This window comes from Oncorhynchus nerka, linkage group LG27 (assembly GCF_034236695.1).
Source record: "Oncorhynchus nerka isolate Pitt River linkage group LG27, Oner_Uvic_2.0, whole genome shotgun sequence".
NCBI classification, from domain to species: Eukaryota; Metazoa; Chordata; class Actinopteri; order Salmoniformes; family Salmonidae; genus Oncorhynchus; species Oncorhynchus nerka.
Window position 1 is genome coordinate 43,455,085 of NC_088422.1, and position 22,444 is coordinate 43,477,528.

At 45.8% G+C, this 22,444-nt stretch overlaps 1 protein-coding gene across 5 annotated transcripts in view; it reads right to left on the reverse strand.

Moving 5' to 3' along the window:
* The window catches only part of aopep (aminopeptidase O (putative)), a 114,130-nt gene that overhangs the window by 67,562 nt on the left and 24,124 nt on the right, over positions 1 to 22,444 (reverse strand). For all 5 annotated transcript variants that reach the window (XM_065011690.1, XM_029638299.2, XM_065011691.1 and 2 more), the window contains exon 7: positions 1,222 to 1,450. In XM_065011690.1, coding sequence (XP_064867762.1) covers positions 1,222 to 1,450 — 229 coding nt within the window. The remainder of the gene's footprint in view (positions 1 to 1,221; positions 1,451 to 22,444) is intronic.

Consider the following 22,444-nt stretch of genomic DNA (forward strand, 5'->3'; position numbering starts at 1 on the left):
CTATTGATTATAGACCTAAATAAGTTGAGGTGTCCGCTCTCCTCACCTTCCTTAGACGATTAAGGCAAGGGCTGTTTCCTCGTCTCCTAACGCCGCCGCTACCTCTGATACGCTGGTGGACTTTGCCATTATGCACATAGCAACATGGTCTAGGAAAAGACGCCAAATCATCAGCACACGGTTGTTTCAGAAACCGCGGACAGCGACCGCTATCCAACGCAGGGAGAAAGATCATTTGTCATAAAAGAATGTTATTTTTCTAAGTGTTGCACCATTGTCTTTAACCATATACAATTTCATCAGCACATGACTTAGTTGATGGACTGTTCCATCCCCACGGCCTCCACAATGGATTAGTCCACTGAGACAGGTGCAAATCAGACAGGTGTCTTGTACTCTATGAATATTTTTTGTGTTGTGTTTTGCCACTGCTCGATTGCAGAAATCTCGGTCGACCAACAGCCTATCAACCAAACAATGGACCAGCCGACTAAATGGGGTCAGCCCTAATCCACTTCATCCCTTTTCTCTTCTTTCCTCTCTTTTCTTTTTATCCATTGCACCTTTCAAGTGATGCCTTTGAGATTCGGGGCGACATTTTGCACCAGCAAATGGCAGTGAGCAAGAATAACCCGAATACTTCAAATGACTGGAAAAGGCATATTATTCTATGCCAGTTCCAAATCAAATAGTATTCCCCTTATAAACGCACATCTTTGACGAAAGGTTTCAAATGTAATTGTGCTTCGGGCTGTAATGAGTTTTACGGTATGTTTTGCACAGGTCTGTGCTCTTTTGTGTGACTAAAACGCCAACCTCAAACTCTCAAAGCCTTGTTCCAAGACATCAGTGATCACACACTGTCCGAAGATGCTATCCAGTATCCTGCTGTGACTCATCTCTCCTCTATATAGGTCTGTATAGTCCAATATACCTGCCTTGCTCTGGCCCAGGTTGGCCCTGAAAGTATGTAGCAAAGCCCTCACTGATCTGCAGGTTGCCATAGCAGCAAACATAATAACACATAGCTGTCCAACCCATCTGCTTATTGCCCTTTGACTGGCCCTGTGTAGACATTACCCCTAAACACAGATCTAGGATCAGCTCACTTTACCCCAATCATAACCTTAATCATGAGGTGGGGGAAATGCATAAACCTTAGGTCAGTGTGTGTCTGGGAGTAAACTCTGTTTTGACAAGGGACAGCTGATAGTCTAGTACCTGCTGTGCCCGGGCCCAGATAATGTCCTCCAGGTAGGTGGCAAAGCCCTCACTGATCCACTCCTCTGTCCAGTCCCGGGCCCCGATGGCCAGGCCAAACCACGAGTGGGACAGCTCATGGCACAGACGAGACCCACACAGAGACAGGCCCCGCTCTCCTCCAACTCCCTCTCCGTCTCCCTCTCTGTCTCCACACAGCACACTCTGTGACAGGAAAATGATGTGGGGGCTGTGTGGGGGGGTGAGAACAGGCAAGAATGAATAAACCTGAATATACACGGTCATGCAGGAAACTAAAAGATAGGTATAAGCACAAACACATCATGTATGTAGAGAGAACAAGGAAAAGCCCACTGAATGCTTGAAAATCCCGAACCTAGCATGCACGTCCGTGCACACACACACACACCTCCGCTACCCTGGAGAGAGATCAACAATTGGTAGGAACGAACCCAACCTATGATTACAGAGGAGGACATAGCCCTAACGACGCCATGACGACTGTGTGTGTGTGTGTCTGTGTATGTTTTCTTGCATATGTGTTTGTAGGTGGGAGACATCTCCTCGAGTACAGCCTCTCCTTGTCTGTCTCCACCCCTGCTTTATAACCCATAATGTCATTGCAAAAACATGTTTGACAGAGAAACTCCAGTCATCATCCAGTCTGGGTAACCCAAAGAGGTTAATTGGTTCGCACTCAAAAATATGTTGCAAAAAGCTTACTTAATTATTCTTTTTTTTTTTACTGCATTTAGGGATAGCGTACATAGACGTTTCGGCTTTACAGCCCTCTTCAGAGCGTAGGTACATTTGAATTACATTTAAACCAGCATTTGCCTGTATCATCACTCTACCACCTACCGCGAACCCAAGCACTCTGGTCTGCCTCGGTTTAGGCTTCACATCATTGACCTTATCTTGACTGCATAAGCGAAAACTCTCAGGTCATTGCTGTAAATGAGAATGTGTTCTCAGTCAACTGAACGAGTCAAATAAAAGGTTAGCAGGCAAATAAACAAAAAACTTCAGATCGCAACAACTTTGCTGGAAACGGTGGAGGTCCAATGTTTTTCATTTGATTTTACAGTCGCTTGGAGGCAGTTATACGCCGCGTCCCAAGTGGCACTCGTTTCCCCTTTACAGCGCACTACTTTTGACCAGGGCCCATAGGGCTCTGAGATTTGGGAGGCATTCATAGAGGACCCTCCTCTGCACCCCAAGAACACAGTGTGGAGAAGTGGATTAAGTCATGTTTGTCGAGTATGACCCTCAGATAGGTTCAGGCGTACTGTGTTCTGTGTTCTGCACTTTAAATACACGTTTATCATATAGATGATATGAGTGCGCAGATATGTTCACGTTCCGCCAGAGGAATACCTGATGTGACCCTTTAGGTTTGACCATGTGTGTGTGTGTGTTTGTTTTACATACTACTATACACTATGCATTCAGCCATGCAGGTGAAATGGGACACAGCGATGTTTGTTCTGCCAGAGAAATACCTTAAACGTCCCTTTAGGAATAGACAGCTCCGTGTACACACTGCTCAGCAAACTGGATACAGGATTATCCACACTATCCACCAATAAGAACCTTTTATCAAAGCTCTGAGCCAATCAGAGTTGAGGAAAGGGAAGAAAAACAGACAGTGGTTTCTATGAAGGCAGCTCCCCTGCATTCCAGCGTAATGCTTAACAAATGTGAGACAGGGTTAGTAGTCCAAACTCTGATTTAGATGACGTTCTACCCTTCAGACCATTATTTGTGGCTGATAAAATAACCCACATTAAGAGAGTTGTCTTTTTTCCCCCCAATCAATGGTAAATGTTAGGTTTGACGAGGGTTTGGAAAGTTTCTCTGGTTACACGCGATGACAGTAAAACAAACAGTAAACAGCCGTGGTCATGCTGCAGCACAGCTCCCATTCGTGTCGTGTTCTGTTATCTGACCTACACGTGTGTCTACTGTTAGTCCTAGCTTTCCCATACAATCACAAACCAATGTATGGTGGCCCCTTGTAAGGCATTTAGGTAGCAAGTATTTCATAGGTTATTACCGTGTACTGACCGTGTCGCCATGTCATTTCTTAGGTGATGTGTAACATAATATCAAGTGCCACTGATATTCAAGCCCGTCTAATAATCAATTGAAATAAATGGGTGAATAGAAAGCGTTATGTGCATTTCAATAGAATTCATGCAGGGTTCACAATACACTTACTATAACCATTCTGTCAACGCACGCACACACGCACACACACACACACACACAAAAGATATAACGACAACAGAATATCTTCATCTGAGAGTTGTGACATAAATCATGTGACTCCTTTTGAACAGTGAGGTAGAAATGGTCTAATTTGTCATGGCTGACAACCAGGGTCACGGCTGCAAACCTTTCCTGGACCAACTTCTTCCCATCTTAAATAACACCCCTACCCTACCCTGAGGGCCTGAGGCTGGTGTGCGTGAGAGGCAGCCTATTTTTCACACAGAGAACAGCAGAAGAATGGGAGAGGGGTCAGAGAGGTGCAAATGAATAGGCTTCCCTTTCCCTGCTCATATAACAGGGGCCGGCCATCCATTCAGACGCTCTAGAACTCTATACACGTCTACTGTTCACCTGCTGGAAACTCAGGACTTAGAAAACCACAGTTCTCCTCAAAACAAACATACCAGTAGACAGATTACAATCGTAATCCCTGGGACACACCTAAATGTTCCATGACCCAGCTATAAAAGGTGTGACCTACCATATGACATTGATCTAGCCCACCTAGAATCAGCAGCATTCCCCATTCTATTTCTGTGCTACGGTTAGGACCATGTGTTCATCCCAAATGACACCCTATTCCCTATATACTACACTACCTTGACCAGAGCCCCAATGGACCTAGGTGAAAAGAAGGGCACTATTTGGGAGCAGGAAAACCTCCCAGTCCTACCTATGTGGTCTATGTTAAACGTGAGTTCTGCTTCAAGGGTTCGTAAGGAGGGACTACTTTCTATGATAGGAGAGCAAGCACTCAGAAACACTGAAAGACACCATCCTTATTTTCCTTTCCTTTCCATAACCCAATTATTGAGCAAGCTAAGTGGACTACGTGGGAAACCAGTGTGTGCAGAGACCGGGTGGAAAGGATATATCAAAATCTGTCACTGGAGAGGGAGAGAGAAGGATACACAACACACACACACACACAGGAACAGTCTTCCTGTTCCTCTAAAAAAAAATATATATTTTCCCAGGGATTATTAACACATTTATCAGATAGGAGACAGGGAATCTATTATACGTGTGGTCTGTGTGTAACAGCACCCACTGTTATTAAGATCCATGTTTAGCATCCTCACAAAAAATGTGAAATACAGCTACACAAGTAGCTGTGTTCTGTTGTTTACCTCGATGGCTAGTAGCTGCAGAGACAGAGGGAAGCAGTAGGACAGCAGCTGCTAAGATGCCTGCTTTATGAGTGTATTTCTGCCCTAATCTTGTTCCCCACAATTGGATAAGCGGGCCTTTTGTTGTTGGTTCCTGCAGTGTATGTGTGTTTGTGTGTGTCCAACAAAGAACGTCTTTCAGGGATGGTGCATGCACATGCTCTTAGGAGGGAGGTTGAATCCGTCAGAGCGGCGACAAGTAACGTCGTCCCACCAGCGGCGGAGGCATGCAACAACAGCAACTCTCATACCCCCGCGATGCACACACACCCTGACTTGTCTGTCAGTGACTGCTAGGACATGTCACCTACTGACTCAAAGGGACCTGCATGGTATTGGATATTAAGTCTAGTTCAATGTGATGCTCTAGTTTGACGCTGTGTTGCATCATTTTATTGAACTCTATCTAATGCTTCGGGACATTTCTGTAGCCCACCAAGTACAGTACCAGTCAAAAGTTTGGACACATCTACTCATTCCAAGGTTGTTGTTTTTTGCCTTGATGACAGCTTTGCACACTCTTGGCATTCTCTCAACCAGCTTCATGAGGTAGTCACCTGGAATGCATTTCAATGAACAGGTGTGCCTTGTTCAAATTTAATTTGTGGAATTTCTTTCCTTCTTAATGCGTTTGAGCCAATCAGTTGTTGAGACAAGGATATCCCTACCGGCCAAGCCCTCCCTAACCCGGACGACGCTAGGCCAATTGTGCGTTGCCCCACGGACCTCCCGGTCGCGGCCGGTTATGACAGAGCCTGGGCGCGAACCCAGGATCTCTGGTGGCGCAGCTTGCGCTGCAGTACACCACCCTTAACCACAGGCATATCACTTGTTTTTCAACAGGACAATAACCTCCAGGCTGTGTAAGGGCTATTTGACCAAGGAGAGTGATGGAGTGCTGCATCAGATGACCTGGCCTCCACAATCACCCAACCTCAACCCAATTGAGATGGTTTGGGATGAGTTGGACCGCAGAGTAAAGGAAAAACAGCCAACAAGTGCTCAGCATATGTGGGAACTCCTTCAAGACTGTTGGAAAAGCATTCCTCGTGAAGCTGGTTGAGAGAATGCCAAGAGTGTGCAGAGCTGTCATCAAGGCAAAGGGTGGCTACTTTGAAGAATATATAATATATTTTGATTTGTTTAACCATTTTTGGTTACTACATGATTCCATGTGTTATTTCATAGTTTTGATGGCTTCACTATTATTCTACAATGTAGAAAATAGTAAAAATACAGAAAAACCCTTGAATGAGTAAAGCAGTGTGTATAGTCATAAAGAATTTCACTGTCAGAAAGCGAGCAGAAGTCCTGATACACGGTTATAAAACAGCCCTGAGTCTTTTAGTCTGTAAACTGTAACTTTATGCCACAGAAGATAACTCTGGCTAAAAGTAAGAGGTGTTCGGGGGAAGATCCAGATTTAGTGCAAAACCAGTGAACGAGTGCTCCTCCATCCATAATTCATCCCTCCATCCTGACCAGAGGCCACTTGCTCCTCAGCAGCAGGACGGCTGGATGCATTATGCATCAGGTCCTATCATGGCTCTGTAATGACATCTCACCACCACCCATTTACAGAGAGAAAGAGAACGAGACAGATACAGAGACGGAGAGAGTGTGTCTGGGTATGGGGGTGTGTGTCACCGACTGAAACTCGGACTGCCCCAAGAGGCTATTTGACTTCCTCTTTCTCCTCCCTGAAGAGTGCCACACACACACACACACCAAAGCCACCTTTGAGGTCCCCGGTCTCAATAAGAAAGAACTCAGAGAGCAGAGTGTCACTCACTAATGTTGGCTTGCGGGAAGTGTTGTCTGTTGTTTTTTTTCTCCCTGCTCTGACTCTGTGGGCTTATTTTTCGACACAGGAGACTATTTGACCAATCTCCTACCCTCCGTCCTTTTTTTTAACAAGTCTGACTTCAAATGTCTGGCATTCCAGCCTGGCTGACGATCAGTTGTGTGCTGCTGTGCTGTGTTCTGTTCCCAGGCTGGCCCCCAGAGGCCCGGCCAAATGCCACTCCATGTAGGGCCACATCACATGCAGGGCTCGCATCACATCCTGAAAATACTTATCACTGCAGATATCAGGCGCCATTACCAATGAGGAGACAGTCACATTCTGTGGTGTTGACCCAGCATATATACACACATACACACACACACAAAACCAGACAGACACACACACTCAGAGTCAGCCCATCCTACCTCACCCACCCACCCACAGTTGCACACACACTCGGCTGGTTCTAACTGAGCTGGTATGTATCCGTGCTGATGTCCAGAGCATAACAGAGCAGAGCAATATGATCCATATGGACTACAGAAAAACAACACACACAGTTGTGTATTACTATACTTGTGAGGACTTTTTTTGGCGAACAACAATTGATTCCCATTAAAGAATCCTATTTTCCCTAACCCCTAACATTAACCCCTAACCCCAATTCTAACCCTAAGCCTTTTTCCTTCTAAGGGCTGTCCAAATGTCTGAACTCTCCTTGATTTACTATTCTTGGATTTCTGGTCCGCACAAGTATATTACAACACACAGACACACACACTATGGAGAACAGTAGAGAAGCCACTCAAACATTGTGTGTCATGTATCAGTGTGACCCGCTTTCTCTGCCTGTTAACTTGATTGCTCCCCATTAGCATTTCAGAGGCCAGCTGCCTTTCAACATACAACAGAATAGACACACACACAGAGAGAGAGAGAGACAGAGACAGAGACAGAGAGAGAGAGAGAGAGAGAGAGAGAGAGAGAGAGAGAGAGAGACTAGGTTCTGAGGCGAAAGCAGATGTTTATTCAATCCGTTGTGTTGACGGTATGTAAGAGTCCAGTCACGTCCTCATAGGTCTAGAACCACGACGTCACGGCTGAGGGATGTACATTTAGTCGTGTGTCAGAGATGTTGGGAGTAATCAGACAGGAATCTCCTGTCCCACCTCCAGCTGATCAGAATACAGGAAACACCTGACTAGAGCTCTATGGTGTTAGAGAGAACACACGCACAAAGATGTATGCATCGCAGTGCACTGGACACACACACACACACACACACACACACAAAGACGTATGCAGCGCAGTGCACTGGACACAGACACACACACACCATGTGACCTGAACAAGAAAAACTCAAGGCCTTAATTCGAGTTTTTCCTTGTAAGATCATGTGGTCAAAAAAAAGAAACACGGGTAAATTATCAACGCTACTCAAATCCTACACCGGCGCATTTGGTGTGACCAGCCAGTTAGATCGACGTTACAGACAATAATAGGAGTCATTTGGTTGTAGGGGACTGATACGACTCCTTAGTGTCAAAGGGAAAGATGAAACCATTTTGAATGTTATATCGTATTTGTGCATCTTTGAGCGATGTCCTATCGGTTCCCGGGGCTATTTCATGTTTTCATATGTATCTGAGCCCTTGCCATTCACCTTAATAGGATGATGGTTTTTCGATCGCGAGATCTTCTATCATACATGTCAGATTTCAATACTGGCCAGTGTCATAACACGGGAGGTTGTTTTCTCTCGATTGAGCCACTGATCGTATTTTTGTAATATTCCTACCTCGGGAAATGTGTCATTTAACAGAGGATCCGCCACATTTGTCCTATTTTTCTGCCTCTTCAGTCCAGGGTACTGTCACGGCCTGACCTTAGAGATCCTTTAAATTCTCTATTTGGTAGGTCAGGGTGTGACTAGGGTGGGAAATCTATGTTTATATTTCTTTGTTGTCCGAGTATGGTTCCCAATCAGAGGCAGCTGTCTATCATTGTCTCTGACTGGGGATCATACTTAGGCAGCCCTTTTTCCCACCTTAAGTTGTGGGATCTTGTCTTTGGTTGTTGCATGTGTTTGCACTCCTAGCTTTACGTTCGTTGAGTTGTTTATCGTTTTTGGTGGAGCATTTATAATGAAAAGAAAATGTACGCCTACCACGCTGCACCTTGGTCTTCATTCATCGACGGACGTTACAGGTGCATTGCATGGTGCCGTTGCGAACGTCAGACTCTACACTGCGAAGCACCCGATCTGCAGGTTGAACCTGGTGCGATTGTAGACTCCTAATTTGCAAGTGCAGTTCGTTTAGTCGATTTTGTATCTACAGTAACTAGCTACTTCAAATGCTGACATTGACTTTGGTATTATTGTGACTGTGGCATTATAGTGTAGCCAGCAAGCCCATATAGAGAGCATTGCATTGTAGGTTTTGTAGTAGACTTGAGCTGTAACAGATTTCCACAATGATCTTCACGTTGCTACCAACATTATTTGAACAACAAATTGAAACATCTGTAAATCACATACATAAGCTATAGATGTGTCAATGCTCAATAACCCACGTACAGATGTATGTATATACAGACCGAACAGCTAAACTCTGATATTTGACAACCTGTGCAGTATAAAACTGAAAGCCCTGCTACTTTCCCTCAGACTGCAGGCAAAGCCCGACCCATCGAGACAATTTGTACTGAACATTACACAGCGCTGGGTTTGAAATATCTCGTTCCGACGTTAAGATGTCTGGCTCTACCCAGACTAATGAAATTACCTACCATCCTCAGTCTCAAAGAGCCTGTCATAAAAAAAGATACTGCATAAACATCCCCTCACCACACAATGAGCCCATCCATCACCTAATGGAATGGGTGCACTGGACTCATCCATTAGTCAGTGGAATGGGTGTGCAGCGACAGGCCTGTCTTGCAAAGGCTGTTAATCCAGAGTTATGGTACAGTGTGCCAGTGTTACTGTTAAACACAGGGCAGATGGCAGCTGCTGCCAGCTCCTTTATATTACAGATTAGACGGTTGAAAAGGCAATACAATGTCACTCTTCAGACACCACAGCCATAGATGGGGCAATACATTGCATAAATAGTGTAGATAATGTATACTATATCACTGGGTCTGCTGAACATCGGCCTACAGCTGGTGGTGTAGCCCAAACTGTAATCAAAACACGGTCTGGATGGAAAAGAGACAATCTCACTATGAAATTCAGCTTTTTTCATCCGCTCTTGTGATTTTAACGCGGCCTGCACCCATTGTTTGTATAGCCTCGTTCAGAGGCAGAGTAGTCATCCAGAGAAAGCAATAACCACGTCTGACCATCATCTGGTGAGAATATGACAACAACAAATAACTCTGACCATCTCGCTGTGGCTGACCAGAGGGAACATTAGATAACCATTCATGAGCGAGGGAACGAAGATGCAGCTTTATTGCACGGGAATCTGGCACTATGTGACTCACCACTCGGGTACTGCCAACAAAGCCTCGTTTCAGACCAAAGAGCATGTCCGTGAACACTCAGAAAAGCTTTATTAAGGATCACTGGTGGTGGAAGCAGAAACAGGGAGCGGATATTACTCCATCTCCCACACGATACTTCCGATCAGTGTTTAAAACACCCTTTTCAATTGTTCAGCGCGTTCACTTCTTTTTTTCCCCCACATCTGCTATGACTTGTCGTGTGCCAATTCAATTCAAAACACCGATTCGAAGAGCCTCAACAAGAGCAAGTCGTTGTGTTTAATTCAAAAACAGCATAGCATTTTGTGGCAGAGTAAGGGTTAAAAGCAGGCACTCGAGTGCTGAGAACCTTGTGGGGACGGAAGGTAAACCTATACAACAGATCGAGAGCAAGGAAGTGGAGGCCCCAGATAACCAGGGGAGGAATGTTCTAGCAATAACAACACACTTTCTAAATTGGACCCTGCTATCTTCATTAAACAACCAAGAATACGTTTGAACTGAAGAGGGGTGGAATTCAACTACAGGAGGAGTGAGAGAAAGGGCAGAAAATGCATTAAAGTGCAATAAGGCCCTAGAAAAAAAGAACCGGAGAGAGAAATCTAGTCGTTTTGCAATTACTACAGTGTGTCTGAACATTCCTGCCTTTATCCCCAGGTGCAGGCATGCAGAGCCTTCCTCCAAATCGTCAGGTTCTATTGTGTGCGTACAGGAGAGAGGAGTCCACTTAAGACGTGGAGAAAGAGCTAGCTCATCCTTGACTATTTGATTAACAGCTGTCTTTGGTGACAAAGTCCCTCGGTCTGAAAGAGACGCTCTGTCGCACACTTCTAGAGTTACCGACCACCTCACTTTGGAGAGGGGAGAAGAAAGGAAGGGAATCCACTGAGAGAAAGAGGAGGGGGAGAGGGAGGGGGCGGCAAGGACAGAAAGAGAAAGAGGGAGGGAGAGAGAGAGAATAAAGGAGACCATGAGACAGAGTGACAATAAGGCAAGGAAAATCTCTCCCTTCTCTCTCTCTACCACTGGCCTATTAGGGTTGAGACACATTCATAATGCCTCACATCTGTCTCCCACACTGTGACCACATCACATGGGATTCCGCTCTGTCTTCCCCTCCTCAACCCTCTATCTCTCCCCTTTTCTCACCAACTAATGAGCTTTCCTCATCTTCCCCTGTTCTCTCTCTCCCTCCCTCCCTCTCTCTCTCTCTCTCTCTCTCCCTCCCTCCCTCTCCCTCTCTCTCCCTCCCTCCCTCTCCCTCTCTCTCCCTCTCTCCCTCTCCCTCTCCCTCTCCCTCCCTCTTCTCCTTTAGCTGGGTTAGCCGACAACGTCAGGGAAACGATGTGCACGCTTCCATGGGGCAGAAGTCAGCGTGTTGTTGTGACTCTGCTCGTCTCAGCTCGTTTCGTCTTGCTCTTGACACCATGTCTTGTTTTGAGGCGTTTTGACAGATTTCACGTCAATGCTAATATGGCTAAAATAGCTAACCAACAACTGCGACAATGTATTTGATAAACAACAGGTGCTCATTGTGCAAATGGATTTATGTTTTCAATAAACATTGGAGATGAAATATAGCTAACACGTTGACAACAATCAAAGCCAACCCTGTATATTTCCCCCCATAGCTGAGCACGCGTCAGTTTTGTTGCTAAACAACCAACCCGTCTATGCTATCCCTGCCTCGCACCCCCTATCATGGTCAATCTCACGTCTCACTGCACCAACCAGTCCTGTCAGCTCTGGTCACATGACGTTCAATGTGGAGTTAAACATCATTAACACATAACATCGGTCACACTGAGAGGTTAGGGTGCTATGGGAGTGCCATGGGGGTGCTATGGGGTGTCCTAGGTCCCACCAACTAACGTGAGGACATCATGACATTGTCATATGCTCATTGTTTCCACCCACAAGAGTTGTGTTTTGGACGAAAAGAGAGTCTGATCAGCTGGGAAGACTTAGCTAATACAACTCCTCCGACAAACTCCCCATCCACCACTAACAAGACAAGTGTACACATTGTTTTATTAACCCAACAAAATGGATTCTGAAACTGAAATGAGTTCAGTTTTTTATTCTAACTCCAGAAACTTCTGGATATTGGTTTGCTTGAATAGAAGCCTGAGCCCAAATCAATAAAGCCTCAGAGTAGGACCACTGATCAAGGGTCAGGTCCCCCCTGTCCATATAATTGTGATCTCAAAGGCAAAACTGATCCTAGATCAGCACTATTCTGAGATGCTTTTTGAATACAGACCATGTACAGATACATGTCCTCTGTACTCAACCCAGGGTTAAGTGGGTTGAGCAAAGCATAACCCCAGCCTGTGACAGACAGCTCAGCTAGTGAACTAAACGGCTTCAGGACAGAAGCTGTACTCTGGGGGATATGGCACACACACTCTTCTCCACTTCTTCCTTACGGGTACCAATGGCCACCCTTACTTCCTGATGCCCATAAACTATGCAGTGGTCTGAAGTCAAGCTGAAAATCTTCCTCTACGACCTCTCACAGAGGTCAGGATGTGGACATAACTCAGGCCTAGTGTATCTGACAGGTATATTACCACCTAGTTCAGCCGGTGAGGACGTGGATCTGGCCTTTTAACAACCTGCTAATTCTTTACATATTTGTTAAATCAGGTGTCTTCCAGGTGTCGTCTCTACTGTAGTTCTCCTTATATCACCGATTCCCTCCCAGATAGGTTAACCTTCTCGTTTCCCTATCCATTAGGACCCATTCACACCGAGGCAGGAGAGGCAATCTCAGGTCAAACTCTCTCTGAATAGAAAATAATACATCTTGAGAACAAAGTAATTGCTTGTGCATTAAGCCGTTCGTTGTGTGCTATTTTAGTGTTGTTCTAATTGGGATAATAGTTGTGATTGAGGGAGTTGGCAGGGGCTCTGTGTGGACTTACGTGCTGAGAGAGAGAGAGAGAGAGAGATGACATGCTGAGAATGAGTGTATCAGTGCCCGCCATCTAGCACTGAAAAGGGGGGAGTCTGCCTCCATCGAGAAAACAACCAAAAGATATAAGGGCAATGGATCCTAATCTATTCAAATTGTATCCTGTATGTGAGGATCAGCCACAACCTAAGGGGAGAATGATGACAAAAGACTGTTGGGTTCGATAAATGGTGGGATGTTTCAGTCAGAAAGCATCCTGATGTAATCAGGCAAAAACAAATAGCAAACGATGTGCTCATTCCAAAGTTATTTTGCTTCCCTGCAGAACAGAAAACTGGTTCTGCATGTAGTCCATCAACAATGAATAGGACAGCACTCACTATGTAGTAGATTTATTAGAAGACTCATATGAATAGAAGATTCATTCTGACACGCGATAATACATCTCAGCAATCTATTATATCGTGTCAAACAAATAACACAATATATCTCTCTATGATATGTCTGATGTCATCCAAGCACACTACTAAGCACGTTACCAGGCTATTGTATTAAAACTGTGCGTCATCCAAATGCACTATCAATACCCTCTCTGCTATGTGAGGGAGAATAAACCCGTCCAGAATAATACCCTATTTCAAGTCCTTGGGTCATTTCCGTCTAAAAACTGTGGAAACCACCAGATTTTCCTGCCGGGAGAAATATCCTTATTTGCCCACGTGGCGAGCCGAGTATTCCTGCTATGTCCTGCTGCTTCTGAAAGTGCTGCTGAGGGACACACAGCCAGCCGCTTCAAAGAGCGGTGGAAATGCCGTGCCCTTCCTGAAACTCCCCATTGGAACAGGGTGATGTGGCCCGACGTGATGGGGAGATTATGGGCGTACAAAACACACACACACAGAGACACACACAGGCGTACACACACACACAGACAAAAAGTGTATGCACGCACATACACATAGTAGCATACATACACACACACACACAGACCTGCATTAGGTCATTCCAAAGTCAAACAGGGACAGAGCTGAGTCATGTGTGTGCTATGACAAATCTGTTAGATATCAATAAATAAACTGAAGAGAAGTGATACAGAGCAGTTAACTCCTCCACATTCATCTACACTATGTCATACAGACACAAGACATTTTCATCAGGAAGCAGCAGCAGCAGCGTTTGTGTGTGTGTGTGTGTGTATGTGTGTGTGTGCGTGGGTGGGTGCAGACCTAAAAAGTCTCCACAAATGAAAACAAGAAAATGTCTTCCTATTTTAAGATGAGGGGTTAGGTTTAGGTTTAGAGTCTCAATTAGGGTAAATGGTTAGGTTGAGGGTTAGGAGTTAGGTTACGGGTTAAGGTTAGGGTTAATATAAGGGGTTAGGGAAAATACAATTTTCAATGGAACTACATTTTAGGTCCCCACATAACGAGAAGGAGCTATTAGTGACCCTGATCTCAGGCCTCTCCCTGTGGGGGGTGTCTGGATCTCTATACGCTGTGTGTATGTATGTGTTTATGTGTGTGTGTGTACATGCATGCAGACATTGTCAAAAGATACATCTAAAAGTATCTTAATAAAAATACAAGATACCCGACAGAACAATACATCAAAATAAAATACAAGATACTTTTGCAAAGCATTGTATCTAGATACAATATGCACGTCGTAATGAAACCACAATGTAATTGCCGTATTTAAAAATGTCCGATGGCGAGTGGTGGGATCGATAAACCAGGAGGATTCTCCATCCTCGTTTAGATCTCCAGTTTGATAACTGCAGAATTGCAAAAAAATAACATTGATTATTCTGCTGTGCTAAACGTGCACCATAAAAACACCTTGCTTGACGTAGAAACAGGTGAACAGTTTTGGAACACTGAGCCATTGACTGTCTGGCTGGCTGCACCAGGTGACTGTTATGAGTGGGTTGCTTTTGACAATAAGGCACCGGACTACAGCCATATAGATTGAAACTACTGTGGCAGACGGCAGGGAAAGGTGAGGGGTTATTAAAGGGAGATACATTTCAGCCCGCTGGCTCCACCCCCGAGCCTTATGTGGACTTCCTTCCCCAGCGAGGCGAGCCTGTAGCTCATTAAGCCAGGGAGTACTTGGGGACAAAGAGGAGGCGGCCTGCACAAAGGGGGCAGAGAATGGAGTTGGAAGGGTGTGTTATGAAGTGTGAGAAGAGAGAGAAATACCTGTATGATTACCTGTTGTGACCTGGACTGTCTGATTACCCCACTTGTGTACAGGTTTGGTTGTAGGACCCGAGTTTTAGGATTACCCCTGGAGAACGGAACAGACAATGAGAACGGATTGTGGACTGTGAAACGGTTAGTGAATTCCCCCCTTTACTCCAGTGTGCAAAACTCCCTAATACACTCCCCATTTGCATTATAGTTGTGCTCCTTGTACGTGTTTGGTTATTGAACTTGGTGACATGGAAACCCACACCCTTGAAACTGCAACATGTGGTGGAGAATGTGGGCAACCCAAACCAGGCTCAATAACTAATAACTCAATAACAGGCACGGAGCACAACGGAAGCATTGGTGAAACAGCTGGTGGAGACGAACATAGCCCAGCAGGCTATGCATCGGGAACTGCTGGAGGAACAGAGCCAGCAGACCGCTCTCCTGCGAGCTGAACTCAGCCAGCTGAAAAAATGCGGCAGGTGCAGCAGTCTCTTGTCCCAAACCCAGTAGGTTTATACTGAAGCTGACAGAGGCTAACGACATCGAGGCTTTCCTCCAAGCCTTCGAGAGGACGGCGGCTATGGAAAAATGGCCCCATGAGCAATGGGCCAGCCTGCTAGCACCCTTCCTGTCAGGTGCGGCACAGAAGACCTATCATGATCTGATGGCTGACCAGGCGACGCATTACGAGGGGCTGAAAAAGGAAATCCTGCGCCGGTATAGTTACACCCTGATTAACAGGGCACAAAGATTCCATGATTGGGCGGATGATCCTACAGCGTCCCCCCAATCGAAAATGCATGATCTAATTAGGCTGGCCAAGAACTGGCTAACTGCTAAAACACTGATGTTCACGCCCATCGAGAAAGTGGTCATAGATACATTTCTATGCTCTCTCCCGTTCGAAGCAAAAAAATGAGCAAGCCAAGCTAACCTGCAGAGCACAGATCAGCTGGTGGAAGGACAACAGGTGGCTTTGGAGGTCCTGTGCAGCGAACAACCACGAAAGGCAGAACCCTCCACTCGCCCGAAGGAGCAAAAAAGGGAGGAGGACCACGCCAAGGATGGGGGGACACCAACAGCCAGCTCCCTGAGACGACGCACCTTCCTGGACAGCAGGAAATGCTACGACTGTGGCGAGCCGGGACACATCGCACCACCGGGCGGGCCCTGTGGCTTTCTGATGGCATGCTGGGCTCAGGAGAGTGGTCCTTCCCCTGTCACCCCGGAAAGAGCCAACGGAAAGGACACCACAGCACTTGTGGACTCCAGGAGTATGGTGACCCCGACATCGCCCAGTCCACGAACCTGACTGACACCGTGGTCATCACATGCATACACGGTAAGACCAAGGACTACCCTACCACACTCCTACACCTACAGACCACAAAGGGACAACACACGGGGCCAGTGGGAGTCATCCTGAACCTGCCTGTGCCGGTCCTTATCGGGAGGGATTTCCCCGACGTTCGCCAACTGTGGACCAGTATGTCCGGAGATGTAGGGAACCAGAAGTGAGGAGGAAGCCGGAGAGGTGGGAGGGAAGTCAGAAGGAGGGATGCCCGGATGTGTGGATTCCAGGAAGTGGACCCCCAGGTTTCAACAGAACCCCTCTCGGAGGGTGCGCAAGACTGAAGGGAGAGGTGGCGAGTCTGGAAGACATGTTCCCGATGCACCATGAGGTGGCACCAGAGCCCGCCTCTCTAGTGGGCCGGTTCGGCACGGCCCAACTGGAGGATCCCAACTTGGCCAGCGCTCTCCAGCAGGTGACCGTGGAGGACAGAAAGCCCATGGAAGGGATCAAGGCACGATTTACTGGCCGGGGGTGAAGAGAGTGGAAGATTACTGCCCCAGTTGCCCGTAATGCCAGCAGGTAGCGCCAAACCCCCACTTTCGCAGCCCTTTATTTCCCTCCTTTTCAGCAGGATCGCAATGGACCTGGTGGGAAGAAGAGCAACCGAGGGCACCAATATATCCTGGTGATTCTGGATTATGCCACCAGGTACCCAGAAGCCATTCCTCTGCGCACCATGGCTACCAAGGGAATTGCACATGAGTTCGTCATGCTGTTTTCCTGAGTAAACATCCCGATGAGATATTGACCGACCAGGGCACCCTGTTCATGTCGTGAATCATGAAGGATCTATGCAAACTAATGAAAATAACCCAGTTGCAAACCTTGGTGTATCACCCGCAGGCCGATGGGTTGGTGGAAAGATTCAATCAAAACCTAAAGCAGATGCTAAAGAAGGTGATGGAGGTGGACGGAAGGAATTGGGATCAGCTGCTACCCTACCTGATGTTCTCGATCCGAGAAGTGCCCCAAGCGTCAACAGGACTCTCTCCCTTCTCTCCCACAGATCAGGTGCAGCCCATGGAAATGCCAATGCCCTCTCCAGGAGGGATGCTCTAGGGAGCTGGACCGCCACTCCCTCCCAGTGTGGCAGACAGCAGGGTGGGTGAGTGGTTATTGAAGGGATATCTTGCAGCCCGCTGGCTTCACCCCCGAGTCTTATATGGACTTCCTGCCCCAATGAGGCGAGCCTGTTGCTCATTAAGCCAGGGAGTACTTTGGGATAAAAGAGGAAGCAGCCTGCACAAAGGGGCAGAGAACAGACAGGGAAGCGTGTAGAGTGAGAAGAGAGAGAAATATCTGTGTGATTACATGTTGTGACTTGGACTGTCTGATTACCCCACTGTGTACCGACTCAGTTTGGCTGAGGACCCGAGTTTTAGGATTACCCCTGGAGAATGGAACGAACAACGAGAACAGATTGTGGACTGTGAAATGGTTGGTGAATTCCCCCTTTTCCCCAGTGTGCAAAACACCCTATTAAACTCCCCATTTGCATTCTAGTTGTGCTCCTTGTTCGTGTTTATTTATTGAACTTGGTGACGTGGAAACCCCACACCCTTGAACCTGCTACACTACACAGAACAAAAATATACACGTAACATGCACAATTTTAAAGATTTGACTGAGTTAGTTCATATAAGAAAATCAGTCAATTGAAATAAATGAATTAGGTCCTAAACTATGAATTTCGCATGATTGGGAATACAGTTATGCATCTGGTCACAGATACCTTAAAAAAAGAGGTAGGGGCGTGGATCAGAAAACCAATCAGTGTCTGGTGTGACCACGATTTGTCTCATGCAGCGCGACACATCTCCTTCACATAGAGTTGATCAGGCTGTTGATTGTGGCCTGTGGAATGTTGTCCCACTCCTCTTCAATGACTGTGCGAAGTTGTTGAATATTGGATGGAACTGGAACTGTCGTACAAGTCGATCCAGATCATCCCATACATGCTCAATGGGTGACGTGTGGTGAGTATGCAGGCCATGGAAGAACTGGGACATTTTCAGTTTCCTGGAATTGTGTACAGATCCTTGCGACATGGGTCTGTGCATTATCATGCTGAAACATGTGATGGCGGCGGACGAATGGCACAACACTGGGCCTCAGGATCTCGTCACATTATCTTTGTGCATTCAAATTGCCATTGATAAAATCCAATTGTGTCCGTTGTCCGTAGCTTATGCCTGCCCATACAATAACCCCTACGCCACCATGGGGCACTCTGTTCACAACGTTGACTTCAGCAAACCGCTTGCCCACACGACGCCATATACGCTCTGACAAATCATGGTCCAAACACACCAAGACAATCGTGAAGAGGGCATGACAGCAATGCTATTCCCCCTCAGGAGGCTGGAAAGATTTGGCATGGGTCCTCATATCCTCAATGTTCTACAGCTGCACCATCGAGAGCATCCTGACTGGTTACATCACCGCTTGGAATGGCAACTGCTCAGCATCCGACCACAAGGCGCTACAGAGGGTAGTGCGTACAGCACAGTACATCACTGGAGCCGCGCTTCCTGCCATCCAGGACATCTATTCCAGGCGGTGTGTCAGACGAAGACCCAAAATATTGTCATAGACTTCAGCCACCCAAGTCATAGAATATTCTCTCTGCTACTGCATGGCAAGCGGTAAGTTTGGGACCAAAAGGCTCCATAATAGCTTCTACCCCCAAGCCATAAGACTGCTGAACTGTTAATCAAATGGCTAACCGGACTATTTGCATTGACCTCCCTATTTATTCACATTTTTGTTGTCCTGATTTTCTTGCAGTCTCAATGTTCACTCACTGGACTCTAACCACACACTCACACATACTAACTACACTGACACTCCAACACACACACGCGTATTACCGCCACACACACACATACATTCACATTCCTTCACAGTCTTCAAATACGCTGCTGCTACTGTTTATTATCTATGCATAGACACTTTACCCCAACCTACATGTACATATTACTCAATTACCTACACTAACCGATTCAACGGTGAAGAGTACACTTCTCCAGCGTGCCGAACTCCAATCAGGTCAAGACCTTGGTGAGGACAATGAGCACACATGAGCTTCCCTGAGACAGTTTCTAACAGTTTGTGCAGAAATTCTTTGGTTGTGCAAACCCACAGTTTCATCAGCTGGCCGGGTGGCTGGTCTCAGACGATCCCGCAGGTGAAGAAGCCAGATGTGGAGGTCATGGGCTGGCGTGGTTACACATGGTCTGCGGTTTTGAGGTCGGTTAGACGGACTGCCAAATTCTCTAAAACGACGTTGGAGGCGGCTCATGGTAAAAAAAATTTATCCGTTTCTTGATATGCCACACCTGTCAGGTGGATTGATTATCTTGGAAAAGGAGAAATGCTCACTAACAGGAAAGTAAATACATGTGTCCAAAATTTGAGAAACGTTTTGTGCATATGGAAAATTTTGTGAACTTTCATTTCAGCTGATGAAACATGGGACCAACACTTTTCATGTTGCGTTTATATTTTTGTTCAGTACAATTTCACTTCAAATAGGCTGTGTTGTTTTCATATCATTTGGCTAATTAGGCTTGTGCACATTTACATAAGTGTTTAATTACCTAGTTAGCTAAATTACTGACTAAGCTAATTCCTATTCATGTTATTTTGCATTTCAGGTGTAATGGCATTGCTGACAGGCCAACATGCTGACAGGCCAACATGCTGACAGGCCAAGACCCTTATTCCCAAAGAATCTCAGAGTAGGAGTAGTGATTTTAGGATCGGTTTTGCCTTCACACTGAGTAATATAACATTGACAAGGGGGAGGTTATCCTAGATCACTATCCCTACTCAGAGATGCTTTGTGAATATGGGCCCTGGAAGAAAGCGGTTGCCCAAAACCTTGCATAGTAGTTGCTTCACCACAGGACCCTAGAGCAGGGGTATGCAACCCTGTTCCTGGAGTGCCACCGGTACTGCAGGATTTTGTTCCAACTAGGCCCTAAACAAGGGGTGCGTTTAGTTGCTTGAATGTTTCTACGTTGCAGAATGGTTTTTACCGAACGACACATTTCCCAAAACGTTTTTGAATAAACTTTGAGGTACTTTTGCTCCGTTCAGTAGGTATGCTGGGGCCCCCACCCTGTGAAAGTGCTCGAGCCACATTGCGAACTTTGCCCTCATGCACGGCTTTATATATGCAAGCTAAAGATGAAATTGTCAATGAATTGGCCAATGCACCCTGTGTTGCACTTACTACAGATGGATGGACCTCCAGGGCTACAGAGAGCTACTTAACAGTGACAGCCCATCACATTACCCCAGAGTGGGAAAATGAGAAGTACTGTGCTACAGACATGCCCCCTTTTATGAGAGTCAGACAAGTGAGCATATTTTTCTCTTTAACATTATAGCATCCCAGTTGGCAAAACCTGGTTGAAAGGAAGTCAGTGTGACTTCAGTATTACTGACCAGAATGTGACATATTTTTCTTTGCTTATTACCTACTGGAATAAAAGTATTGCAGAGGAAAAAGTTGGATTTTGAAAATATTGTTCATTACGTTTCTATTTGTTTCCATTAGTCACCAATAAGTTTAAATCTGCAACATATTCTTACTTTAAAATAGACCAAGCAACCATTTTTTTTGCACATCTGCATACAGTAATTGTTTCATAATTCACCCACAGGCATTACATGCATAGATAGATCGGGACACAGGGTATATAAAGGCCAATTGTTTCATTTGATTAATAAGTGGTGTGATGGGTCAGAGCTGTAGTGAAGAAAATCTGCACATAACAACTATCAATTTGAGGACATTCCTGAAGAAACTTTGTGGACTCAGCTGGCTCAAAGTATTTCCATGGTACTAGTTGAAGAAATTTGTGGAAGTTATAGCTTAGAGATGTCTTCAAAAAAGAGCAACTTAATCATATACATACTTTGTGTCCTCCACTATGGCGGTCCGGGCATATTTTAGGACTTTCCAAAGGGCCCGCAACACATCAACCTCCGGAGTTTTCTGGCTTTTCATGACACTTACTCTAAGTTTTGTCTGTCATATTAATCCTGCAACAAACATTGTTAGAAATGGGTGTAATTTGCAAATCTCTTCCTCTTCTCTGCAACTGTGCACGTGTGTGAGTTTGAGTGAGCGATAGGGAGAATGGGCTAGAGACAAATGGGAGAAACTTTACATGACTCACCAGTGGATGAGTCTTGAATCAGGACACAAGGTTTTTGCAATTAAAGTTGAAATGGGATTTTATTTGCTTTACAAACTTATATTATTAGAAGCAGTGCCATTTCAATTGGATCTCCTTGGCTGTCCCCATATGACAACCCTTTTTTGTTCCAGGTAGAAGGGTTCTACATGGAACCAAAAATGTAAGGTATGACGCTGGAGAAGAGAAGCAGGTACGGGGAGTCGGAATTTTTTTAATCGGAACAGGACAGGAACAGCGTCAGAACCAGGGAATACAGGCATAAGACAATTAATGCAGCAGCAGGGAACAGAGCTGGGGAACTGACAAATATAGGGGAGGTAATAAACAGGTGATTGAGTCCAAAGTGAGTCCAATAAATCGTTGATGTGCGTGATGATGTACGGCAGGTGTGCGTAATGATGGTGGCAGGAGTGTACGTAATGTAGGGCAGCCTGGCTCCCTCGAGTGCAGGGGGTGACACAAAAAGGGTTCTTTAAAAGGTTCTATGGGGACCGCAGATGAACCCTTTTACGTTCTAGATAGCAGCTTTTATTTTCTAAGAGTGTAAGATCAGGCAATCATGGGCAGCTGTACCATACCATGTCTCTTGGGGAATCCAGTCTCAGTAAGACCTGATGCAGAGAAAAAAATGTCATGATCATCAGTGACTGCCTATCATCTTGAACTGTTTGGACTCTGACCTGGTTAATGAACTCTCGCCTGTCCCCGACCTGCCTTTGCCTACTCCCTTTATTATAATAAATATCGGAGCTCTACCATCTGCCTCCTGTGTCTGCATTTGGGTCTCGCCTTGTGCCCTTATATTAACTGTAAGATGTAAACATTG